At 37.8% G+C, this 26,151-nt stretch overlaps 1 protein-coding gene across 11 annotated transcripts in view; it reads right to left on the minus strand.

The window, feature by feature from the left end:
- TASP1 (taspase 1) overlaps nt 1-26,151 on the minus strand; it is a 341,560-nt gene that overhangs the window by 278,612 nt on the left and 36,797 nt on the right. For all 11 annotated transcript variants that reach the window (XM_042931627.1, XM_042931624.1, XM_042931625.1 and 8 more), the window contains 2 exons: nt 22,594-22,714; nt 3,188-3,272 (listed from right to left, as the gene is read on the minus strand). In XM_042931627.1, the coding sequence (XP_042787561.1) occupies nt 3,188-3,272; nt 22,594-22,714 (206 nt within the window). The remainder of the gene's footprint in view (nt 1-3,187; nt 3,273-22,593; nt 22,715-26,151) is intronic.

The following is a 26,151-nucleotide window of genomic DNA, read 5'->3' on the forward strand; positions in this document are numbered from 1 at the left end:
AGGAATACATGGGAATAAGAGAAGCTTAAATTCAAGACAACTGTTACATAGGAGCAGGAGCAGAGGCAAAATCAGGGTAAGGGTGTGGGACAATGGGAAGGATAAGGATGCTATTAGAAAGGGATCCATCTAGGAAGCTTCAAATCACTCTGTAATATTTTATTTCCCAAACTGGATGGTAGGAAACAGGTATTCTTATTTATAAACATCACATTATTTTGTATTTTTTTAAGAAAACATAAGTTAAACTGAATATATCATACAGCAATTTGATTTGTTTACAATATAGAGATCTATCCATTTTTACTATATATAAATGTTTCTCCCTTTCAATACTGCAGATTATTCAAAATATGACTAGAAAACAGTCTATTTAGCCATTGATGGACATTTAGATTGTTTACATTTTATACACCAGAAGCAGTGTTGCTGTATGCTTCTTGTGCTATAGAAGCCCTCCTGTGTACATGTGAAGGTGTTCTATCCCAGGACAGAATTGCTGGAGCACATAGCATGTGCATTTTCAATTTTTTACATTAATAAATAATAACAAAATGTCCCTCAGCTGGCCATATCAATCTATGTTCCCACCACTAGTAGAACAAAGAACCTGTTTTTCCATAACCTCAACAACACTGGATAACATTCGTCTTTATTAATTTTGCTACTTTAAATAACATGAAAATGCCATCTTATCATTTTAATTCACAATTCCCTGATTATCGTTGGGCACTTTTATACCATTAATATTTTATTCTCTATAAGCTGCCTATTTGTACTGCTTACCAATTTTTAAAGTTGAGGCTATCTTTGTCTTAATATTTCATAGTTCTTAAACATGGTTACTATTTTTTTTTTTTTTGCTACTTACACTGCAAATAATTGTCCTCAGTTCCAAAGGCCATAATGTCTTTTAATTCAGATCATAGTGCCTTCAGTTGTATAACGCTAGACATTTTCACTTGTCATGTATCCATATTTTAGCCTTAATTTTTAATCTTAATAAGGTCTTTGTTACCCTGTAGTCATAAACATAATCTCTCATTTTTTTCTTAAAAAAATTTTATACTAAGCTTTTTTTAACCTCATGTTTGAATTTTATTTTTTTGAATGGTATGACAGAGGAATTTAAATTAACTTTTATCCACTAGGTAGCCAATTGTCCCAACACAATTTATTTAATATGCCATCCTTTTTTCCCCCACAATACTTTGAGATGACATTTAGGAGAGACTAAACTTAATTCCATACTTGGTCTGCTTCTGGACTCCCAGTTCAGTCCTACTGATTTTTTCTATATATATCCCTATACCTCTGTCAATCTGTTTCCTGTTTTAATTATGATAATACTATGAGGTATCAGGATAGCTTTTAGATAAGTCCAACTCTTTGGTCTGTTTCAAAATGTCTTGGCTATCTATGGTTGTACACTTGTTCCTCCATATAAACTTAAGAATCAACTTGATAAATGCCAGGAGTAGTGTGGGGAATGGGATTATGATGATTTGCAGATGAACTGTAAAATACTTGTCACAAGGTTTATGCTATTTTTCTTGTCAACTAAAACAACTTTATTGTTTCCTCCCTACATGTGTCTTCTAATTGGTTTAGAATTAATTATGCTAATTTACGTACAGTAGCAGATATGGGTGAAAGAAAACAGAACATTTTAAATCAACATTGAGGAGAATATGAATCCAGAGATAATCTCTTTACATCTACTACTTCCCCCAAAGTAAGTCCCATCCAGTAGGACTCTGTGTATGTATTAAAGAAAACTTAGTAAATTTTGGGTTAGTGGACTTCATACCAGTTAAAAAAATAGCATGGTTTTAATACAAATTATGAGAAAAGTCTAAGAATTTTCTAAACATTTTTCCTACTTTCAGATTTATAAAAGTAAACTTACTGGTATCAACCAAACATATTATAAACAACCTCAAAATTTCACATCTGCTTCTCCTTATCCTTGTTTTGTTGAAGACACAAATATTAAAAATTATATTTCTCTGAAAATTTTTATAATTGACCTTCCTAGCATCACAATTAAACACACCTGAGAAGTATATGATTAAAAGGATTACTTGAGTATATTTGCGTAAAAAGTTTCAAAAATTTTCAAAACTATGTCAATTTATTTTCTATGATTTCAAATTATAACAGTCAAATAAAGTGGTACAGTAATATCACAATTTTCAACACACACATTAATATAACCTACACACCCAGGCATGCAGAAGATATACTGAGTATGCAATGGCATTGAAGCATATTTGTTACCATTATTAGGCATACTAATAGGATAGTGATTGTTTTGCAAACAGAGAAGTTTACAATTATTTAAGGGTAAAAAATATGATGTCAAGGATTTGCTTTAAAATACTATAGGAAAGGGGCACCTGGCTGGCTAAGTCAGAGGAGGATATGACTCTTGATCTTGGGGTCATGATTTCAAGCCCCATGTTGGGTGTAGAGATTGCTTAAAATAAATAAATAAATAAATAAATAAATAAATAAATAAATAAATAAACAAACAAACAAACAAACAAACAAACTTTAAAAAATTCTTTAAATAAAAAACTAAAATACTACAAAAAGGAAAAAGAAAGATGAATGAAATAGATGAAGGGCAAAACAATGTAATTATTGGAGCCAGGTATCAGGTTCATGAGGGCTTTTCACCATGTTCATTCTACATTTATAAATACTTCAAAAGTTCAGAGTTTTTTTTAATAAAAACTGTATGTTAATGTTGGAGAAAAGATGTAATCTTACTAATCTTAACATCACAGTGTGTTTCTCCAGAAGAGAAAAATTAAGTACTTTTAGTCTAAGATCATCTCAAAATTAAAATCAGTTTGGACTCTGAATTTTTAAAGTTTCATAATAAAAGACCCAACTGTGCACTTAGTAACAGCAAAAACATCTCTGTAATCAACTACAAAACCAAAAATTAACTCTGATTTCTTTTCTGCTTTAATCTGTAATATTCTATTCCATCTGAAGCTCTATCAAGTGTACAAAATGTTCCAAGATTACAGAACAAAGTGTGTCTTCCTCTCAAAAGCAAGCTACTGCTGGTGTGTAACCAATAGCATCAGCCTTCTGTGGATAAAAATAGCCTTCAAACACCGCATGCACCAAAGACCAAAGACCCAGGGAAAGTCAGGCAGAACAAAGCTGTTACCAGGGAGGAATTCGGCCAGCCGAGAGCTTGCCCTTCTGCCCTTCACACAAGAGTCTGTTTGCAACTGAAACTGGGTTCTTGATTCCTATAAAATAAAATTGGCAGAAAATGGAGTCAGAAAAATGCCTTCAAGTTTCCCACTCAGTTTTGTGGTGTTTCAATAAAACAACTTTAAAATATCTTAGAAAACTCTTCTTATATACATACTAATGAAAACCCTCAATTATCATGAACAATAAGGATAAAATCAACAAACATATGAATACCTAGTAGATGCAAGAAAAGAATATAAAACATACATTCTCAGTTTTGTCATGTGCTACAGCAGCAAAGACTGAATTTGAAATATATACTTAAATTAGGTTCCTTGTTAGATTTCAGAACAGAATAAAAAAAGTAATGAAAGTGTAGCATCTACTACCAAAAATTGAATTTCCTCTAAAGCATAAACATGATTACAAACATAGGAGGAGGAATTAATGGCCAAAAATTTTAAATCTCACCTACAGGAGAGATAGAATAAAGAGAATATCCTACAAATTAGGTAAGAGTGGGGAAAAGAGGTCAAGTATATACAGGTTGGTAACCTAAAATATGGTTCAGATTGTTTTCAGAACAGAAAACAGAATGTGAAGAAAAGTGAGAAGAGGATGTATATATGGAAGGGATGATAGGACAGCAAGTGTTAGTGTGAAAAACGGTGCCATGATGACAATGACAATGACAAATATGACAATGTGATGATGACCAAAGATAGTGATAGCAAAGTAACTCAGTATCTAATATATGCCAGGCTCACTGCCAAACCCTTAAATGTATCAGGTTATTTCACTGATCTCTCAACTCTATCATATAAGTATACTTACGAAACCTGATTACTGAGGAAATATTTGCACAGAGGGTTAAGTTACCCAACCAAGATCACAGTGTTAAGATTTTAACAGAAGCAGCTAATGCCAGAGACCATACCCTTAACCACTAATCAATGGATGCCTCTCAGGATATCATTAATGCCAAAAAAAGAAAAAAATCAATAGTGGGATATGAAGAGACTATAAAAACTCAAATTAAAGTCACTATATTGCCTCAAAACAAAATCATTTAGCTAAACAACAAAAACATGTGCTAGCTCTTAAACTATATCTCTGCACAGGTGCCTGGGTGGCTCAGTCAGTTAAGCGTCCAGCTCTTGATTTCAGCTCAGATCATGATCTCATGGTTCTTAAGTTTGAGCCCAGCATCAGGCTCTGTGCTGACAGCACGGAGCCTGCTTGGGATTCTCTTTCCCCCTCTCTCTCTGTCCCTCCCTGACTCGTGCTTGCTCTGTCTCTCAAAATTAAATAAAAAAACATTAAAAAAAATGTTTACATCTCTGTATATGATGATTCAATATTGTTAACACTTTAATAATTGTCAAATCAAGTTATAAATTCAAATCAACAAATTCTCCATCAAAACTTCAAAAGGATTTCTATGATGTATGACAAGCTGACTCTTAAACTCATCAGGAAGAGAACACTTTGGGAAAAAATGAAGAGATATTTACCCTACAAGATACCATTTCTTACTAAAATCTATTCTTAATTAAGAGAGTGTGATTTGGGTACAAACAAACAAATACATCAATTGAATAGAATAAAGCTACCATTCAGACACAGACACACATTCATTTGGACATTTAATCCATGACACAGACAGTAGTTCAAATGAGTATGAAAAGATAGACTCTATGTGAGAGGTAGAAAGAACACAGAGTGATGGGAGTCAGACTGTTTTATAACTGTACTGGCTATCAATCTATTACTTCTCAGCTACAGATTCTCCCTTCATTGCCTGACCTGTGGAAATAGATATGAACCCTTTAAATGTGTTCCCTTTGCCAGCTGGCACACCGGTAACTTTATCAGTAGAGGGCACTGGAGACATACTGCAGAAGGAACAGTGCCTTATTAGCCAGGCTTGCAGAATGTCAGTTCTTCTTCACTATTTGGCCCACATGGTATTCCCCAGTGCTAAGGGCCTGCAGAGTGCAGCTTTCTCCAGCATTTGGCCACCACATGTTCTCCCCAGCTCCTGATTCAAACTACAACAGCATAGCTGACAGCCCCAGAAAGAACAGGACTGTGCCCAGCTCAAGTCACACACCTTCTCAGCCTCACAAGCACAAACAGCAAACTGTCCTATGGGGAACACTGCCTCGTGAGCCAAAAGCCCAATCTTTATCCTGTGCAACAGAGGTTCAGTTCCCATAGTTTCCTGACCCCTGTGTATCTGCCCACCAGCTTGAGCTCACATGTGCCCCACAGGATCGTTCCTGGTCTCACAGTGACTGTAGCCTGGGTAACCCAACAACTACTCTGCCCCACAGTGAGCTGCACCCATACCTTCTTTACTGATGTCTGAATCTCCTTTCAAGTCTATCCTTACTTGGGTATTCTCCCTCTGCCCTAGAACACATTTTGAGTTTTCATTCCATCTTTATATAGTTACTCTCCTATCACTGTTTAATCATCCTTTATATTAAACTTCTCCTATTTTATCTACTGTGTGGTTTATCTCCTAGTTAGACCCAGACTGATACAGCAACCTTGGACAAATTACTAAACCTCTTTTGTATTTCAGTTTCCTTATCTGTGAAATGGGGATAAAAGTACTGACGTCAAAAGGTAATTGTGAGAACTAAGTGACTAAGTATACGTAAGCTACTGGAGAACAATGCATAGTATGCAACAATCACCCAATAAATGGTAGTTGTTATTGTTATTATCATTCAACAAATTGTATAGGGACAATTTGTTGGTTATTTCTTAAAGAAGTAAATGAAAAATAAATTATAAGTGTATTAGAAGAAAATATAGATTAACTGTACTTATAATTATAAGGGAAACCTTAAGAAATGCAAAACACAGGCAGGGACTGCTCCACGTGGTTTCCCGACCACCGACTGGCAGGGTCTTGATATTAAAGAATCAGCAGAACGGAGTCTCCGGAGCCAAGCGCAGACGAGAGGCCCACGGAAGAGGGTAGGAAGGGCGGCGAGGTGGTGCGCGCTCCATGGACTGGCAGGAGGGAGCCGGGGCGGAGGGGCGGCTCGCCGGCCAAGCAGAGCCCCCGAGTCTGGCAGGCAAAAGCGGACGGGCCTGACGGACTGTGTTCCGACAGCAAGCCCAACTTAGAGTCTGGGAGGTCATAAGTTAACAGCTCTGCTCAGAAAGCAGGAAGGCTGGAGGACAAAGGGAGGGAGAGCTGCTGAGCCCCCCCGGACGACAGAGCTCAGCTTGGCGAGGAACAAAGGCGCTCGCCAGCGCCATCCCCCCCGCCCATCCCCCAGCCAAAATCCCAAAGAGAACCAGTTCCTGCCAGGGAACTTTCTCGCTCCGCTCAAACACCCAACTCTGTGCTTCTGCGGAGCCAAACCTCCGGCAGCGGATCTGACTCCCTCCCGCTGCCACAGGGCCCCTCCTGAAGTGGATCACCTAAGGAGAAGCGAGCTAAGCCTGCCCCTCCTGCCCCCGTGCACCTTGCCTACCCACCCCAGCTAATACGCCAGATCCCCAGCACCACAAGCCTGGCAGTGTGCAAGTAGCCCAGACGGGCCACGCCACCCCACAGTGAATCCCGCCCCTAGGAGAGGGGAAGAGAAGGCACACACCAGTCTGACTGTGGCCCCAGCGGTGGGCTGGGGGCAGACATCAGGTCAGACTGCGGCCCCGCCCACCAACTCCAGTTATACACCACAGCACAGGGGAAGTGCACTGCAGGTCCTCACCACGCCAGGGACTCTCCAAAATGACCAAACGGAAGAATTCCCCTCAGAAGAATCTCCAGGAAATAACAACAGCTAATGAACTGATCAAAAAGGATTTAAATAATATAACAGAAAGTGAATTTAGAATAATAGTCATAAAATTAATCGCTGGGCTTGAAAACAGTATAGAGGACAGCAGAGAATCTCTTGCTACAGAGATCAAGGGACTAAGGAACAGTCACGAGGAGCTGAAAAGCGCTTTAAATGAAATGCAAAACAAAATGGAAATGACGACAGCTCGGATTGAAGAGGCAGAGGAGAGAATAGGTGAACTAGAAGATAAAGTTATGGAAAAAGAGGAAGCTGAGAGAAAGAGAGATAAAAAAATCCAGGAGTATGAGGGGAAAATTAGAGAACTAAGTGATACACTAAAAAGAAATAATATACGCATAATTGGTATCCCAGAGGAGGAAGAGAGAGGGAAAGGTGCTGAAGGGGTACTTGAAGAAATTATAGCTGAGAACTTCCCTGAACTGGGGAAGGAAAAAGGCATTGAAATCCAAGAGGCACAGAGAACTCCTTTCAGACGTAACTTGAATCGATCTTCTGCACGACATATCATAGTGAAACTGGCAAAATACAAGGATAAAGAGAAAATTCTGAAAGCAGCTAGGGATAAACGTGCCCTCACATATAAAGGGAGACCTATAAGACTCGTGACTGATCTCTCTTTTGAAACTTGGCAGGCCAGAAAGGATTGGCACAATATCTTCAGTGTGCTAAACAGAAAAAATATGCAGCCAAGAATCCTTTATCCAGCAAGTCTGTCATTTAGAATAGAAGGAGAGATGAAGGTCTTCCCAAACAAACAAAAACTGAAGGAATTTGTCACCACGAAACCAGCCCTACAAGAGATCCTAAGGGGGATCCTGTGAGACAAAGTACCAGAGACATCACTACAAGCATAAAACATACAGACATCACAATGACTCTAAACCCGTATCTTTCTATAATAACACTGAATGTAAATGGATTAAATGTGCCAACCAAAAGACATAGGGTATCAGAATGGATAAAAAAACAAGACCCATCTATTTGCTGTCTACAAGAGACTCATTTTAGATCTGAGGACACCTTTAGATTGAGAGTGAGGGGATGGAGAACTATTTATCATGCTCCTGGAAGCCAAAAGAAAGCTGGAGTAGCCATACTTATATCAGACAAACTAGACTTTAAATTAAAGGCTGTAACAAGAGATGAAGAAGGGCATTATATAATAATCACAGGGTCTATCCATCAGGAAGAGCTAACAATTATAAATGTCTATGCGCCGAATACCGGAGCCCCCAAATATATAAAACAATTACTCATAAACATAAGCAACCTTATTGATAAGAATGTGGTCATTGCAGGGGACTTTAACACCCCACTTACAGAAATGGATAGATCATCTAGACACACGGTCAATAAAGAAACAAGGGCCCTGAATGATACATTGGATCAGATGGACCTGACAGATATATTTAGAACTCTGCATCCCAAAGCAACAGAATATACTTTCTTCTCGAGTGCACATGGAACATTCTCCAAGATAGATCATATACTGGGTCACAAAACAGCCCTTCATAAGTTTACAAGAACTGAAATTGTACCATGCATACTTTCAGACCACAATGCTATGAAGCTTGAAATCAACCACAGGAAAAAGTCTGGAAAACCTCCAAAAGCATGGAGGTTAAAGAACACCCTACTAACGAATGAGTGGGTCAACCAGGCAATTAGAGAAGAAATTAAAAAATATATGGAAACAAACGAAAATGAAAATACAACAATCCAAACGCTTTGGGACACAGCGAAGGCAGTCCTGAGAGGAAAATACATTGCAATCCAGGCCTATCTCAAGAAACAAGAAAAATCCCAAATACAAAATCTGACAGCACACCTAAAGGAAACAGAAGCAGAACAGCAAAGGCAGCCTAAACCCAGCAGAAGAAGAGAAATAATAAAGATCAGAGCAGAAATAAACAATATAGAATCTAAAAAAACTGTAGAGCAGATCAACGAAACCAAGAGTTGGTTTTTCGAAAAAATAAACAAAATTGACAAACCTCTAGCCAGGCTTCTCAAAAAGAAAAGGGAGATGACCCAAATAGATAAAACCATGAATGAAAATGGAATTATTACAACCAATCCCTCAGAGATACAAACAATTATCAGGGAATACTATGAAAAATTATATGCCAACAAACTGGACAACCTGGAAGAAATGGACAAATTCCTAAACACCCACACTCTTCCAAAACTCAATCAGGAGGAAATAGAAAGCTTGAACAGACCCATAACCAGCGAAGAAATTGAATCAGTTATCAAAAATCTCCCAACAAATAAGAGTCCAGGACCAGATGGTTTCCCAGGGGAGTTCTACCAGACGTTTAAAGTAGAGATAATACCTATCCTTCTCAAGCTATTCCAAGAAATAGAAAGGGAAGGAAAACTTCCAGACTCATTCTATGAAGCCAGTATTACTTTGATTCCTAAACCAGACAGAGACCCAGTAAAAAAAGAGAACTACAGGCCAATATCCCTGATGAATATGGATGCAAAAATTCTCAATAAGATACTAGCAAATCGAATTCAACAGCATATAAAAAGAATTATTCTCCATGATCAAGTGGAATTCATTCCTGGGCTGCAGGGCTGGTTCAACATTCGCAAATCAATCAACGTGATACATCACATTAACAAAAAAAAAAAGAGAAGAACCATATGATCCTGTCAATTGATGCAGAAAAGGCCTTTGACAAAATCCAGCACCCTTTCTTAATAAAAACCCTTGAGAAAGTCGGGATAGAAGGAACATACTTAAAGATCATAAAGGCCATTTATGAAAAGCCCACAGCTAACATCATCCTCAACGGGGAAAAACTGAGAGCTTTTTCCCTGAGATCAGGAACACGACAGGGATGCCCACTCTCATCGCTGTTGTTTAACATAGTGTTGGAAGTTCTAGCATCAGCAATCAGACAACAAAAGGAAATCAAAGGCATCAAAATTGGCAAAGATGAAGTCAAGCTTTCGCTTTTTGCAGATGACATGATATTATACATGGAAAATCCGATGGACTCCACCAAAAGTCTGCTAGAACTGATACATGAATTCAGCAAAGTTGCAGGATACAAAATCAATGTACAGAAATCAGTTGCATTCTTATACACTAACAATGAAGCAACAGAAAGACAAATAAAGAAACTGATCCCATTCACAATTGCACAAAGAAGCATACAATACCTAGGAATAAATCTAACCAAAGATGTAAAAGATCTGTATGCTGAAAACTATAGAAAGCTTACGAAGATAATTGAAGAAGATATAAAGAAATGGAAAGACATTCCCTGCTCATGGATTGGAAGAATAAATATTGTCAAAATGTCAATACTACCCAAAGCTATCTACACATTCAATGCAATCCCAATCAAAATTGCACCAGCATTCTTCTCGAAACTAGAACAAGCAATCCTAAAATTCATATGGAAACACAAAAGGCCCCGAATAGCCAAAGTAATTTTGAAGAAGAAGACCAAAGCAGGAGGCATCACAATCCCAGACTTTAGCCTCTACTACAAAGCTGTCATCAAGACAGCATGGTATTGGCATAAAAACAGACACATAGACCAATGGAATAGAATAGAAACCCCAGAACTAGATCCACAAACGTATGGCCAACTAATCTTTGACAAAGCAGGAAAGAACATCCAATGGAAAAAAGACAGTCTCTTTAACAAATGGTGCTGGGAGAACTGGACAGCAACATGCAGAAGGTTGAAACTAGACCACTTTCTCACACCATTCACAAAAATAAACTCAAAATGGATAAAGGACCTGAATGTGAGACAGGAAACCATCAAAACCTTAGAGGAGAAAGCAGGAAAAGACCTCTCTGACCTCAGCCGTAGCAATCTCTTACTCGACACATCCCCAAAGGCAAGGGAATTAAAAGCAAAAGTGAATTACTGGGACCTTATGAAGATAAAAAGCTTCTGCACAGCAAAGGAAACAACCAACAAAACTAAAAGGCAACCAACGGAATGGGAAAAGATATTTGCAAATGACATATCGGACAAAGGGCTAGTATCCAAAATCTATAAAAAGCTCACCAAACTCCACACCCGAAAAACAAATAACCCAGTGAAGAAATGGGCAGAAAACATGAATAGACACTTCTCTAAAGAAGACATCCGGATGGCCAACAGGCACATGAAAAGATGTTCAACGTTGCTCCTTATCAGGGAAATACAAATCAAAACCACACTCAGATATCACCTCACGCCAGTCAGAGTGGCCAAAATGAACAAATCAGGAGACTGTAGATGCTAGAGAGGATGTGGAGAAACGGGAACCCTCTTGCACTGTTGGTGGGAATGCAAATTGGTGCAGCCACTCTGGAAAGCAGTGTGGAAGTCCCTCAGAAAATTAAAAATAGACCTACCCTATGACCCAGCAATAGCACTGCTAGGAATTTATCCAAGGGATACAGGAGTACTGATGCATAGGGGCACTTGTACCCCAATGTTTATAGCAGCACTCTCAACAATAGCCAAATTATGGAAAGAGCCTAAATGTCCATCAACTGATGAATGGATAAAGAAATTGTGGTTTATATACACAATGGAATACTACATGGCAATGAGAAAAAATGAAATATGGCCTTTTGTAGCAACGTGGATGGAACTGGAGAGTGTGATGCTAAGTGAAATAAGCCATACAGAGAAAGACAGATACCATATGGTTTCACTCTTATGTGGATCCTGAGAAACCTAACAGAAACCCATGGGGGAGGGGAAGGAAAAAAAAAAAAAAAGAGGTTAGAGTGGGAGAGAGCCAAAGCATAAGAGACTGTTAAAAACTGAGAACAAACTGAGGGTTGATGGGGGGTGGGAGGGAGGGTAGGGTGGGTGATGGGTATTGAGAAGGGCACCTTTTGGGATGAGCACTGGGTGTTGTATGGAAACCAATTTGACAGTAAATTTCATATATTAAAAAAATAAATAAATAAATAAATAAATAAATAATAAATTAAATAAAAAAAAAAAGAAATGCAAAACACAAAAGCCACAAAAGAACAAGTAAAACCTTGATAAATAAAAATTTTAAATTCCAATATAATAAAGCACATTATAAATAAAGTTAAAAGGCAAACCACAAGAGATATGGAACAGTCAGTTCACAAAGAAACGCTAATGGCTTTTAATATATGAAATTTCATTAAATCCCAATAAAATATCATAATAAAAGAAATTAAAATTAAAATTAATTGATATACCCTTTCTTACCTACCACACGAATCAGAAAGGATATAGAAGATTGGAAGAAGTGAATAACCAAATTGACCTAGTTGACACATACAGAACACACACCTAACAACTACAAAATACATACTCTTCTAAAGTTCACACGGAATGGGGCTCCTGGGTAGCTCAGTCGATTAAGCGTCTGACTCTTGGTTTTGGCTCAGGTCATGATCTCACAGTTTGTGTGTTCAAGCCCTGCATTGGGCTCTGCGCTAATAGCACAGGGCCTACTTGGGATTCTCTCTCTGCCCCTACCCACTCTCTCTCTTTCAAAATAAATAAATAAACTTTATTAAAAAAATAAAGTTCACGTGGAGTGTTTATCAAAACACACCATAAACTGGGCCATAGAGCAAGTCTCAAAACGTTTCAAGGGACTGGAATCATACAGAAGATGTTCTCTGGCCACAGTGAAATTAAACTAGAACTCAAAAAGAAAACTTAAAGTCTTTAGGCAAATACAATTGACAACTCATATGAAAAAGACAAATTCCTTGAAAACACACACAAGAAAAAGAAAATATAATCTTATAATTATTAAAGAAATTGAATCCCATTTTTTAAAACTCCCTTCAAAGAAAACTCCACTAACTTAGAATAACTAATAAATTCTCAGAAGAAATCATTCCAATCATGCATAAACTCTATCAAAGGGAGTGAAAAAAAAAAATCCTCAATTCATTTTATGAGGCCAGCCATAACATGATTCTAAAACCTTAAAATAATATTACAAGAAAGGAAAATTGAAACCAATTTTTACATATACATGAACATAGATGTCAAAATATTAAACATCAACAACTTGAATCCAGCAGAATATAAAAAGATAAAAACACAACCAAGATTTTATGCCATGAAGGGAATATTCAAAAATCAATCACAAATTTCATCATATTTAACAATATAAGGGGGGAAAACCTTCCTCTCAATAGATACAGAAAAGCCCTTAATGATAATTTTCAATATCCATTTATAATAAAAACTATTGGCAAACTAAGATTAAAAAGGAACTTCTTCAATCTGATAAAGAGTATCTATAACAATCCAAAAGCTAGCAGAGCACACAGAATGATCCTGATCTCTAAGATCAAGAATCAAGCAAGGATATACATTATCACCACTTATATTCAGCATTGCACTGGATGTCACAGCCAGTATAATAATGTAAGAAAAAAATAAAAAGTTTACATATATATTGGAAAGAAAAAAGCAAAATTACATGAGTCATAGGTAATTATGTATATAAAATTTCATGGGAACTTATTTTTTCAAACTTTTTCAAATTAGTAAGTGAATTTATCAAGGACAGTGAATTCAAAGCCAATATACAAAACTCAATTGTATTTCTAAATACAATAAAACAATTAGATATCAATATTTAAAATATACGTACTTTATAATAGCATCAAAAAACTAAGTATCTAGAATAAACCTAATAAAATATATACATGGAATTTATACTGAAAATAAAACATTGCTGAGAAAAAATGAGCAATATTTATGTAAAAATACATATTCTATGTTTGTGGGATGGAATACTCAATACTGCTAAGACATCAGTTCTCCACAAATGTTCCATACTTTCAATGCAATACCAATCAAAATTCCAGCAAGGTTTTATTGTGGACGTTGACAAGTTGATTTAAAATTTTTACGAAAATGGAGTGCCTGGGTGGCTCAGTAGGTTAAGTGTTCGACTTCAGCTCAGGTCACAATCCCGAGGTCTGTGAGTCCGAGCCCCACATCAGGCTCTGGGCTGATAGCTCAGAGCCTAGACCCTGTTTCAGACCCTGTTTCAGACCCTGTGTCTCCCTCTCTCTCTGCCCCTCCCCTGCTCACACTCTGTGTCTCCCTCTCTCTCAAAATAATAAACATTAAATTTTTTTTTAATTTTTACGAAAATGGCCAAAGACCTACAATAGACAATATAATCTTTAAACAAATAAAAAAAAAGAAAAAAAGGAAGTTGGAAGTCTCATACTACCAGATATGAAGAATATATAAATATATTACTAGATATAAAGAATATAAAGCTACAGTAATCAAAACAGTATGGCACTGGCAATAAATAGGACAATAGAATAGATCAAGGGTACAGAAACAAGCCATTGCATGCATAGTCAGTCACCTGATTTACCAACACAGCTGTGTGAGGAAAGCACTGTCCTTTCTATTGACAATGGCAATGAACCATTTGGATATCCGTAAGTAGAAAAAAATTAATGTCAGCTCCTATTTCACATACACTAAAATTAACCTGAGCTTGATAAGAGAGCTAAACGTGAAGAGTAAAAAACAACAGAACTAATGAGGATGCGTAGCGGGCTCAGTTGGTGAAGCACGCAACTCTTAATCTCGGGGTCATGAGTTCAAGCCCCACCTTGGGGTGTAGAGCTCACTTAAAAAAAAAAAATAGAAGAAAGAAAACAATGGAGATGATCTTCAGAACTTTGGGTAGACAAAGATTTCTTAAATAAAATATTTTTTTAAATAACCATAAAAGATTAGTAATGTAAACATTAGAATTTAAAACTTCAGTTCATCAAAAGATAGCATTTAAAGAGTGAAAAGGTGATCCACAGACTGGGAGGAGATATTCATAATACAGGTATCAGACAAAGGATGTGTATCTAAAATATATAAAATACTTGAACAAATCAATAAAAAGAGATAATCCAATACAAAATATGCAAAAGACATTTGAACACACACTATGCAACAAGAATATCTAAAAGGCCAGTAAGTATATCAAAAGGTTCTCAGTATTGTTAGTCACCAGGGAATTTCAAATCAAAACAATAACGTCATTGCACCAATATCAAAACAGATGAAATTTAAAAAGAATAGCAATACTAAATGTTGGCCTGGATGTAGAGTAACCAAAATGCTCATACACTGCTGGCGGGAGTAGAGACTGTAAAAACTACCTTGGAAAACTGTCTAACAGTAACTATTAAAGCAAAGCATATTATGCACCTAAACTTATTTACTCCAAATCTTAGGGTAATACCCAAGAGAATTAAGTACACATGTCTATCAAAAGGCATGTACAAGAATATTCATTGGAGCTTTATTCTTTACAGTTCAAATTATCACGGGAAGGAGAATAAATAAGTTATTATATATTCACGCAATAAAATACTACTAAGTAATAAAAAGAAAAAATTACTAGGACACAAAACATGGGTTAATCTCATAGGCATAGTGTTAAGCAAAAAAAAACAAAAACAAAAACAAAAAAAAACAAACAAAAAATAGACACAAAGGTGTATGATTCATTATGTAAATTTTAGTAAGAGGCAAATTAATCTACAGTGCTTAAAGTCACAATTAGGAGAGAAGAGGATAAGGAGGGAAGGTAGGAGCAGAGTATGAGAGGTATGGACAAGAAAAAGGCATAAAGAATCCCTCTGGGATTACAGAAATGTTTTGTATTTTGACATGGAAGTGTTTTACATCTTGATCTGGGTAATGGTTTACATGGCTATGTACATTTAAAAATTCATGCAGCTACAACAAAGGAAACAATCAACAAAACTAAAAGGAAGCCGATGGAATGGGAGAAAATATTTGCAAATGACATATCAGATAAAGGGTTACTGTCAAAAATCAACAAAGAACTTATCAAACTCAACACCCGTAAAACAACCCAGTGAAGGAACGGGCAGAAGACATGAATAGACATTTTTCCAAAGATGTACGGATGGTAAACAGATACATGAAAAGATACTCAACATCACTCATCATTAGGGAAATACAAATCAAAAATCACACTGAGGGGCGCCTGGGTGGCTCAGTCGGTTAAGCGTCCGACTTGGGCTCAGGTCATGATCTCGCATTTGTGAGTTCGAGCCCTGAGTTGGGCTCTGTGCCGACCACTCGGAGCCTGGAGCCTGCTTCGGATTCTCTGTCTTGCTCTCTCTCTGCCCCTCCCTTGCTCACACTCTGTCTCTCTCTGTCTCAAAAATAAATGAAACATTCAAAAAAAAATTAAAAAAAAAACACACTGAGATACCACCTCACATGGGTCAGAGTGGCTAAAAGTAACAACTCAGGAAACAACAGATGTTGGCAAGGACATGGAGAAAGGGAAACTCTCTTGCACTGTTGATGGGAGTGCAAACTGGCACAGCCACTCTGGAAAACTGTTCCTCAAAAAATTAAAAATAGAACTACCCTATGACTCAGCAATTACATTACTAGGAATTTATCCAAAGGATACAAAAATGCTGACTCGAAGGGGCACATGCACCCCAATGTTTCCTTCCCTATGAAAAAAAAAAAACAAACTTCAAGGCAACCTGGCTATATGCATATGTGACATTCCTCATGACCTTGTATCATGAGATCACTTAATCAGACTGCATGTTTGTGTGTTACCATATATGGGAGACAAAGAAGTAGAAAATACATTAAAAAAACTATGCCACGTGGCGTTGAGAGTTCAGTTCTTCAGGTACGAACCCAACTGAGCCATGCCGGCACTGATAAAGTTGCTTCCTGGAAAGAAAAGCCTCGGTGTCGTGACTCTCTATGCGAGAATCCTGCTACAGCAGCGCTAACAATAGCCAAATCATGGAAAGAACCCATATGTCCATCAACTGATGAATGGATTAAAAAGATGTTGTGTAAATATATGTATACACACACACACACACACACACACACACACACACACACACACAATGGAATACTACTGATTGATGAAAAAGAATGAGCTCTTGTCACTGCAACAACGTGGATGGAACTGGAGGGTATTGAGAGTCCGGAAGATGGCGGCGTAGGAGGACGCGGGGCTCACAGCGCGTCCTGCCGATCACTTAGATTCCACCTACACCTGCCTAAAGAACCCAGAAAACCGCCAGAGGATTAGCAGAAGGGAGTCTCCGGAGTCAAGCGCAGACGAGAGGCCCACGGTAGAGGGTAGGAAGGGCGGTGAGGCGGTGCGCGCTCCACGGACTGGCGGGAGGGAGCCGGGGCGGAGGGGCGGCTCGCCGGCCAAGCAGAGCCCCCGAGTCTGGCTGGCAAAAGCGGAGGGGCCGGACGGACTGTGTTCCGAGAGCAAGCGCAACTTAGCGTCTGGGAGGTCATAAGTTAACAGCTCTGCTCGGAAAGCGGGAAGGCTGGAGGACAAAGGGAGGGAGAGCTGCTGAGCCCCCTGACGGCAGAGCTCAGCTTGGCGGGGAACAAAGGCGCCAGCGCCATCTCCCCCGCCCATCCCCCAGCCAAAATCCCAAAGGGAACCAGTTCCTGCCAGGGAACTTGCTCGCTCCGCGCAAACACCCAACTCTGTGCTTCTGCGGAGCCAAACCTCCGGCAGCGGATCTGACTCCCTCCCGCTGCCACAGGGCTCCTCCTGAAGTGGATCACCTAAGGAGAAGCGAGCTAAGCCTGCCCCTCCAGCCCCCGTGCACCTTGCCTACCCACCCCAGCTAATACGCCAGATCCCCAGCAACACAAGCCTGGCAGTGTGCAAGTAGCCCAGACGGGACACGCCTCCCCACAGTGAATCCCGCCCCTACGAGAGGGGAAGAGAAGGCACACACCAGTCTGACTGTGGCCCCAGCGGTGGGCTGGGGGCAGACATCGGGTCGGACTGCGGCCCCGCCCACCAACTCCAGTTATACACCACAGCACAGGGGAAGTGCACTGCAGGTCCTCACCACGCCAGGGACTCTCCAAAATGACCAAACGGAAGAATTCCCCTCAGAAGAATCTCCAGGAAATAACAACAGCTAATGAACTGATCAAAAAGGATTTAAATAATATAACAGAAAGTGAATTTAGAATAATAGTCATAAAATTAATCGCTGGGCTTGAAAACAGTATACAGGACAGCAGAGAATCTCTTGCCACAAAGATCGAGGGACTAAGGAACAGTCACGAGGAGTTGAAAAACGCTTTAAACGAATTGCAAAACAAAATGGAATCCACGATGGCTCGGCTTGAAGAGGCAGAGGAGAGAATAGGTGAACTAGAAGATAAAGTTATGGAGAAAGAGGAAGCTGAAAGAAAGAGAGATAAAAAAATCCAGGAGTATGAGGGGAAAATTAGAGAACTAAGTGATACACTAAAAAAAAATAATATACGCATAATTGGTATCCCAGAGGAGGAAGAGAGAGGGAAGGGTGCTGAAGGGGTACTTGAACAAATTATAGCTGAGAACTTCCCTGAACTGGGGAAGGAAAAAGGCATTGAAATCCAAGAGGCACAGAGAACTCCCTTCAGACGTAACTTGAATCGATCTTCTGCACGACATATCATAGTGAAACTGGCAAAATACAAGGATAAAGAGAAAATTCTGAAAGCAGCAAGGGATAAACGTGCCCTCACATATAAAGGGAGACCTATAAGACTCGTGACTGATCTCTCCTTTGAAACTTGGCAGGCCAGAAAGGCTTGGCACGATATCTACAGTGTGCTAAACAGCAAAAATATGCAGCCGAGAATCCTTTATCCAGCAAGTCTGTCATTTAGAATAGAAGGAGAGATAAAGGTCTTCCCAAACAAACAAAAACTGAAGGAATTTGTCACCACGAAACCAGCCCTACAAGAGATCCTAAGGGGGATCCTGTGAGACAAAGTACCAGAGACATCACTACAAGCATAAAACATACAGACATCACAATGACTCTAAACCCATATCTTTCTATAATAACACTGAATGTAAATGGATTAAATGCGCCAACTAAAAGACATAGGGTATCAGAATGGATAAAAAAACAAGACCCATCTATTTGCTGTCTACAAGAGACTCATTTTAGATCTGAGGACACCTTTAGATTGAGAGTGAGGGGATGGAGAACTATTTATCATGCTCCTGGAAGCCAAAAGAAAGCTGGAGTAGCCATACTTATATCAGACAAACTAGACTTTAAATTAAAGGCTGTAACAAGAGATGAAGAAGGGCATTATATAATAATCACAGGGTCTATCCACCAGGAAGAGCTAACTATTATAAATGTCTATGCGCCGAATACCCGAGCCCCCAGATATATAAAACAATTACTCATAAACATAAGCAACCTTATTGATAAGAATGTGGTCATTGCAGGGGACTTTAACACCCCACTTACAGAAATGGATAGATCATCTAGACACACAGTCAATAAAGAAACAAGGGCCCTGAATGATACATTGGATCAGATGGACTTGACAGATATATTTAGAACTCTGCATCCCAAAGCAACAGAATATACTTTCTTCTCGAGTGCACATGGAACATTCTCCAAGATAGATCATATACTGGGTCACAAAACAGCCCTTCATAAGTTTACAAGAATTGAAATTATACCATGCATACTTTCAGACCACAATGCTATGAAGCTTGAAATCAACCACAGGAAAAAGTCTGGAAAACCTCCAAAAGCATGGAGGTTAAAGAACACCCTACTAACGAATGAGTGGGTCAACCAGGCAATTAGAGAAGAAATTAAAACATATATGGAAACAAACGAAAATGAAAATACAACAATCCAAACGCTTTGGGATGCAGCGAAGGCAGTCCTGAGAGGAAAATACATTGCAATCCAGGCCTATCTCAAGAAACAAGAAAAATCCCAAATACAAAATCTAACAGCACACCTAAAGGAAATAGAAGCAGAACAGCAAAGGCAGCCTAAACCCAGCAGAAGAAGAGAAATCATAAAGATCAGAGCAGAAATAAACAATATAGAATCTAAAAAAACTGTAGAGCAGATCAACGAAACCAAGAGTTGGTTTTTTGAAAAAATAAACAAAATTGACAAACCTCTAGCCAGGCTTCTCAAAAAGAAAAGGGAGATGACCCAAATAGATAAAATCATGAATGAAAATGGAATGATTACAACCAATCCCTCAGAGATACAAACAATTATCAGGGAATACTATGAAAAATTATATGCCAGCAAATTGGACAACCTGGAAGAAATGGACAAATTTCTAAACACCCACACTCTTCCAAAACTCAATCAGGAGGAAATAGAAAGCTTGAACAGACCCATAACCAGCGAAGAAATTGAATCGGTTATCAAAAATCTCCCAACAAATAAGAGTCCAGGACCAGATGGCTTCCCAGGGGAGTTCTACCAGACATTTAAAGCAGAGATAATACCTATCCTTCTCAAGCTATTCCAAGAAATAGAAAGGGAAGGAAAACTTCCAGACTCATTCTATGAAGCCAGTATTACTTTGATTCCTAAACCAGACAGAGACCCAGTAAAAAAAGAGAACTACAGGCCAATATCCCTGATGAATATGGATGCAAAAATTCTCAATAAGATACTAGCAAATCGAATTCAACAGCATATAAAAAGAATTATTCACCATGATCAAGTGGGATTCATTCCTGGGCTGCAGGGCTGGTTCAACATTCGCAAATCGATCAACGTGATACATCACATTAACAAAAAAAAAGAGAAGAACCATATGATCCTGTCAATCGATGCAGAAAAGGCCTTTGACAAAATCCAGCACCCTTTCTTAATAAAAACCCTTGAGAAAGTCGGGATAGAAGGAACATACTTAAAGATCATAAAGGCCATTTATGAAAAGCCCACAGCTAACATCATCCTCAACGGGGAAAAACTGAGAGCTTTTTCCCTGAGATCAGGAACACGACAGGGATGCCCACTGTCACCGCTGCTGTTCAATATAGTGCTGGAAGTTCTAGCATCAGCAATCAGACAACAAAAGGAAATCAAAGGCATCAAAATTGGCAAAGATGAAGTCAAGCTTTCGCTTTTTGCAGATGACATGATATTATACATGGAAAATCCGATGGACTCCACCAAAAGTCTGCTAGAACTGATACATGAATTCAGCAAAGTTGCAGGATACAAAATCAATGTACAGAAATCAGTTGCATTCTTATACACTAACAATGAAGCAACAGAAAGACAAATGAAGAAACTGATCCCATTCACAATTGCACCAAGAAGCATAAAATACCTAGGAATAAATCTAACCAAAGATGTAAAAGATCTGTATGCTGAAAACTATAGAAAGCTTATGCAGGTAATTGAAGAAGATATAAAGAAATGGAAAGACATTCCCTGCTCATGGATTGGAAGAATAAATATTGTCAAAATGTCAATACTACCCAAAGCTATCTACACATTCAATGCAATCCCAATCAAAATTGCACCAGCATTCTTCTCGAAACTAGAACAAGCAATCCTAAAATTCATATGGAACCACAAAAGGCCCCGAATAGCCAAAGTAATTTTGAAGAAGAAGACCAAAGCAGGAGGCATCACAATCCCAGACTTTAGCCTCTACTACAAAGCTGTCATCATCAAGACAGCATGGTATTGGAACTGGAGGGTATTATGCTAAGTGAAATAAGTCAGAGAAAGACAGATATCATATGATTTCACTCATATGTGGAATTTGAGAAACTTAACAAAAGACCACAGAGGAAGGGAAGGGAAAATAAGTTACAAACAGAGGGAGGCACAATCACAGAGTCTTTTAAATACAGAAAACAAACTGAGTGTTGATGGGTTTGAGGGGATGAGGAGGTGGGGGGATGGGTGATGGGCACTGAGGAGGGCACTTGCTGGGATGAGCACTGGGTGTTGTATGTAAGTGATGAATCACAGGAATCTACTCCTGAAGCCAAAACTAAACTGTATGTTAGCTAACTTGACAATAATTTTTAATTCACTCATTCATTCATGCAGCTTTCTAATTAAAATCTGTGCATTTCATGTATATTTCGCTTTTATAAAAGAACTGCAAAATATTAGATATATCTTATATGTACTGATGTGGGAAAAAATCTGAGACATCCTGTATAAGAAAAAAATACATACAATGTACATATACACAAATATACATATATTTTTTAAAAAACACATGTGCAAAACTATGTTTTTATTACATAAAAATATAGATAAATGCACTGTATTTTACTGGTTAAGCCCCCCATGGAGAGAGGGATTTGAAAGAAAGATTTGGAAGATCAATGGTAAATCTTATTTGTATCATTTGAATTTCCTAACAAGAAATATATTATTTGTGTACTTCAAAAATTATAAAATTAATAGAACATGCTAACTCACATGTTACATGTCTATAATCTCAAGGGAATGAAGGAGAATGATCAAACTCTAACAAAAAGTTGAACATAAGCTGTCACTGTTTTCTTTAAAACTATTCACACCGAAGATTTTCATGTTTTAAATTAAGGAAAAGACGATTTATTTTCAACACTATTCCTAGCAAGAATGGTAGAAAACACTGGATTGACTAAGTCTTTAGGAGGCATCAAATCTTAATATTCATAGTTCTTTAAAGAATAGAGATAATGTCTTATAATGTCTACATACCACTCAGTGCTCCAACAGCTCCAAAATTTAAGGATTTTCCATCCATTATGCTGGCATCACATTCAATTTCACCCAAGAGATTTAGATTAGATCCCATTCCTGCATTTGTAAATGGAGAATCCTAAGAGATAAAAACAAAAATCAAACTATCATTAGTTTGTGGGGTTTTTTTAGTTTTTTATCTATTTTTTTGAGTAATCTCTACTCCCAGGGTGGGGCTCAAACTCATGACCTTGAGTTGTAGATACTCCTCTGACTGAGGCAGCCAGATGTCCCTAAAATACAGTTATTCTTAAATAAGATTTAATGTCAGTCCTTTATAAACTGTTCCAAAAACTAGAAAGGGAAAGAATACTTCCCAACTCATTGTACAATACCAGTACTACCCTGATTCCAAAACAAGACAAAGACATCAATGAGGAAAGAAAACTACAGGTGAATATATCTTGAGAATATGGACACAGTATCCTCAAGAAGATAGTAGCAAACCAAATGCAGCATAACATAAAGAAGTCTCATACACCATGAATAAGAGGGATCCCAGAAAAGTAAATTTGGTTTAATATGTGAAACTTAATGTGATACACCATGTTAATAAAGAAAGAGGAAAAAAAAAAAAAAAAACAGGATCATACCAATAAACATAGAAAAAGCATTTGATAAAATCCAATACCCTTTCATGAGAAAAGCACTCAACTAGAAACAGAATGGAACTTCCTTAACATGATAAAGGGCATCTACAAAAAGTCCAGAGTTAACATCATAACTAATGGTGAAAAACTGAATATTTTTTAAAAAACACATGTGCAAACCTATGCTTTTATTATATAAAAATACAGATAAATACACCGTGTTTTGCTGGTTAAGCCCCCCAAGGAGAGAGGGATGAGAAGGAAAGATTTGGAAGATCAATGGTAAATTTTATTTATATGGTTTGAATTTTCTAACAAAAAATTATTTGTGTATTCCCTAAAGATTAGGAATAATATAGCAAAGTTCACTCTTGTCAATTCTATTTACCATTATACTGGATATTCTGGACAAAACAATTAGGTAAAAGAAAGAAATAATGAGTGTCTAAATTGGAAAAGAAAAAGTAAAATTACCTCTTAGTTGAAGATAATAAAAAGTCCTAAGGACTTGACTAAAAACTATTAGGACTGATAAGTTCAACAGGATTTCAAGATACAAGATTAATGTACAAAAATCAATCATATTTCTACACGTTAGCAATGAACAATATGAAGATGAAATTCAGAAAACAATTCCACTTACAATAACATCAAAAAGAATAAAATACTTAGGAAGAAATTCAACAAAATAAGTATAAGATTTATATACTGAAAACTAAAAAACATGTTGAGAAAAAATTAAAGAAGACCTAAATAAATGGAAAGGCAGCCATGTTCATAGGTCAGAAGGCTTAATAGCTTTAAGAGCAATATTCTCCAAAACTGATCTGCTTCAACACATTCCCCTATCAAATCCTAGCTGCCTTTTTTCAGGCAGAAATTGACAAACTAATCCTAAACTTCATAGGGAACTTCAAGGGATGCAGAACCACCAAAACCACTTTGAAAAGAAAAAACAAAATTGGAGGGCTCACACTTCTAGTTTTTTTTTTTAACTTACTACACAAATACAGCAATCAAGAGGTATACAGCAATATAGGGGTAATATAGGGGTGTCTGGCTGGCTTAGTCAGTGCAGCATGTGACTCTCCATCTTAGGGTCGTGAGTTTGAGCCACACATTGGACATGGAACCTACTTAAAAAAAAAAAAAAAAAAAGACGATGTGATATAAGCATGTAGCTAAGGACAGACCTATAGATCAATGTAATAGGATTGACAGAAGCCTCACAGGGCCTGGGTGGCTCAATCGGTTAAGTGTCCAGCTTCGGCTCAGGTCATGATCTCACAGTTCATGGGTTCAAGCCCTGCATCAGGCTCTGTGCTGACCCCTTGATCAGAGCCTGGAGCCTGCTTCAGATTCTGTGTCTCCTTCTCTCTCTGCCCCTCCCCCGCTCATGCTTTGTCTCACTCTGTTTCTCAAAAATAAATAAAAAAAAAATTTTTTTTTTAATTAAAAAAAAAAAAAAAAAGGAAGACTCACATTTATGGTCAATTCAACAAGGATGCCAGAAAAATGCAATAAAGAAAAGACAGTCTTCTATAAGTGGAGCTAGGACAACTGGATATTCAATTCAAGAGAAGAAAGTTTGATGCTATCTCACACCATCTACAACTTAACTCCAAGTAAAACAAAGACCTAAATGTAAAGATTAAAACTATAAAACCATTCAAAGAAAACACTGGAGCAAATGTTTACGGTCTCAGATAAGACAGTGGTTTCCTAGATATGATACTAAAAGCAAAAGCAACCAAAGAAAAAACTAGATAAGTTGGACTTCTTCAAAATTAAAAACTTTTGGGTTTCAAAGTACACAATAGGGGCACCTGGATGGCTAAGTCGGTTGAACATCCATCTCCTGATTTCAACTCAGGTCATGATCCCAGGGCTGTGGGATCAAGCCCCGCATCAGGCTCCACACTGAGCGTGCAGCCTGCTTAGGAGTGTGTGTGTGTGTGTCTCTCTCTCTCTTTTTCTCTCTCTCCACCTCCCCCACCCTAAGGCCCTCTCCCCTACTCTCTCTCTCTCTTTTTAAAAATAAATCTTTAAAGTACACAATAAAAAAAGTAGAAAAAACTCACAGAATTGGGGGGGGGGGGGGGATGCAAATCATTTACCCTTAAGAGATTTGTATCCAGGATATATAAAAACTTCCCACAACTCTAAAATAAAAACACAATTTTAAAAAGGGAAAAGGACATGAATGAACATTTCTCCAAAGAATATACATAAATGGCCAATAAGCACATGAAAAAATGCTCAACATCAAGGAAAAGCAAATCAAAACCACATAAAATACTACTTCGTACCCACAATTCCACTTACAATAACATCAAAAAGAATCACAAAGACAGATGTGCTGGCAAGGATATGAAGAAATTAGAACTCTTATACACTGCTGGTGGGAATGTACAATGGTAATGCCACTTTGGAAAACATCTGGAAGCCCCTCAAAAACTTAAACATAAAATTACCATTTGACCCAACAATTCCACTTCTAGGTATATACCCAAGAGAAATGAATTGTCTACACAAAACTTGAGCCCAAATATTCTTAACAGCTTATTCAATACTCATACTCCAGCATTTTTGCAAACTCAAATATCCACCAACTGATAAAGTGGATAAGTAAAACATGGTATATCTATACAATGGAGTATTAATCAGCAATTAAAAGTAATGAAATACTGATACACAGCAAAATGTAGATAAACCTAAAAAACAATGCTAAGTGAAAGAAGCCAGTCACAAATGATAACATATTGGATGATCCAATTTATATGAAATGTCCAGAATAAGCAAATCCAAAAAGAAGATCAGTGGTTGCCAGGCGTTAGGAAAGGGGGAATGGGGGGGTGACAGCTAATAGATCCTGCATTTCTTTTGGGGGTGATTCAGATGAACTAAAATTAGACAGGGTGACGGC

The sequence above is a fragment of the Panthera leo genome, chromosome A3, assembly GCF_018350215.1.
Source record: "Panthera leo isolate Ple1 chromosome A3, P.leo_Ple1_pat1.1, whole genome shotgun sequence".
Classification (NCBI taxonomy): Eukaryota; Metazoa; Chordata; class Mammalia; order Carnivora; family Felidae; genus Panthera; species Panthera leo.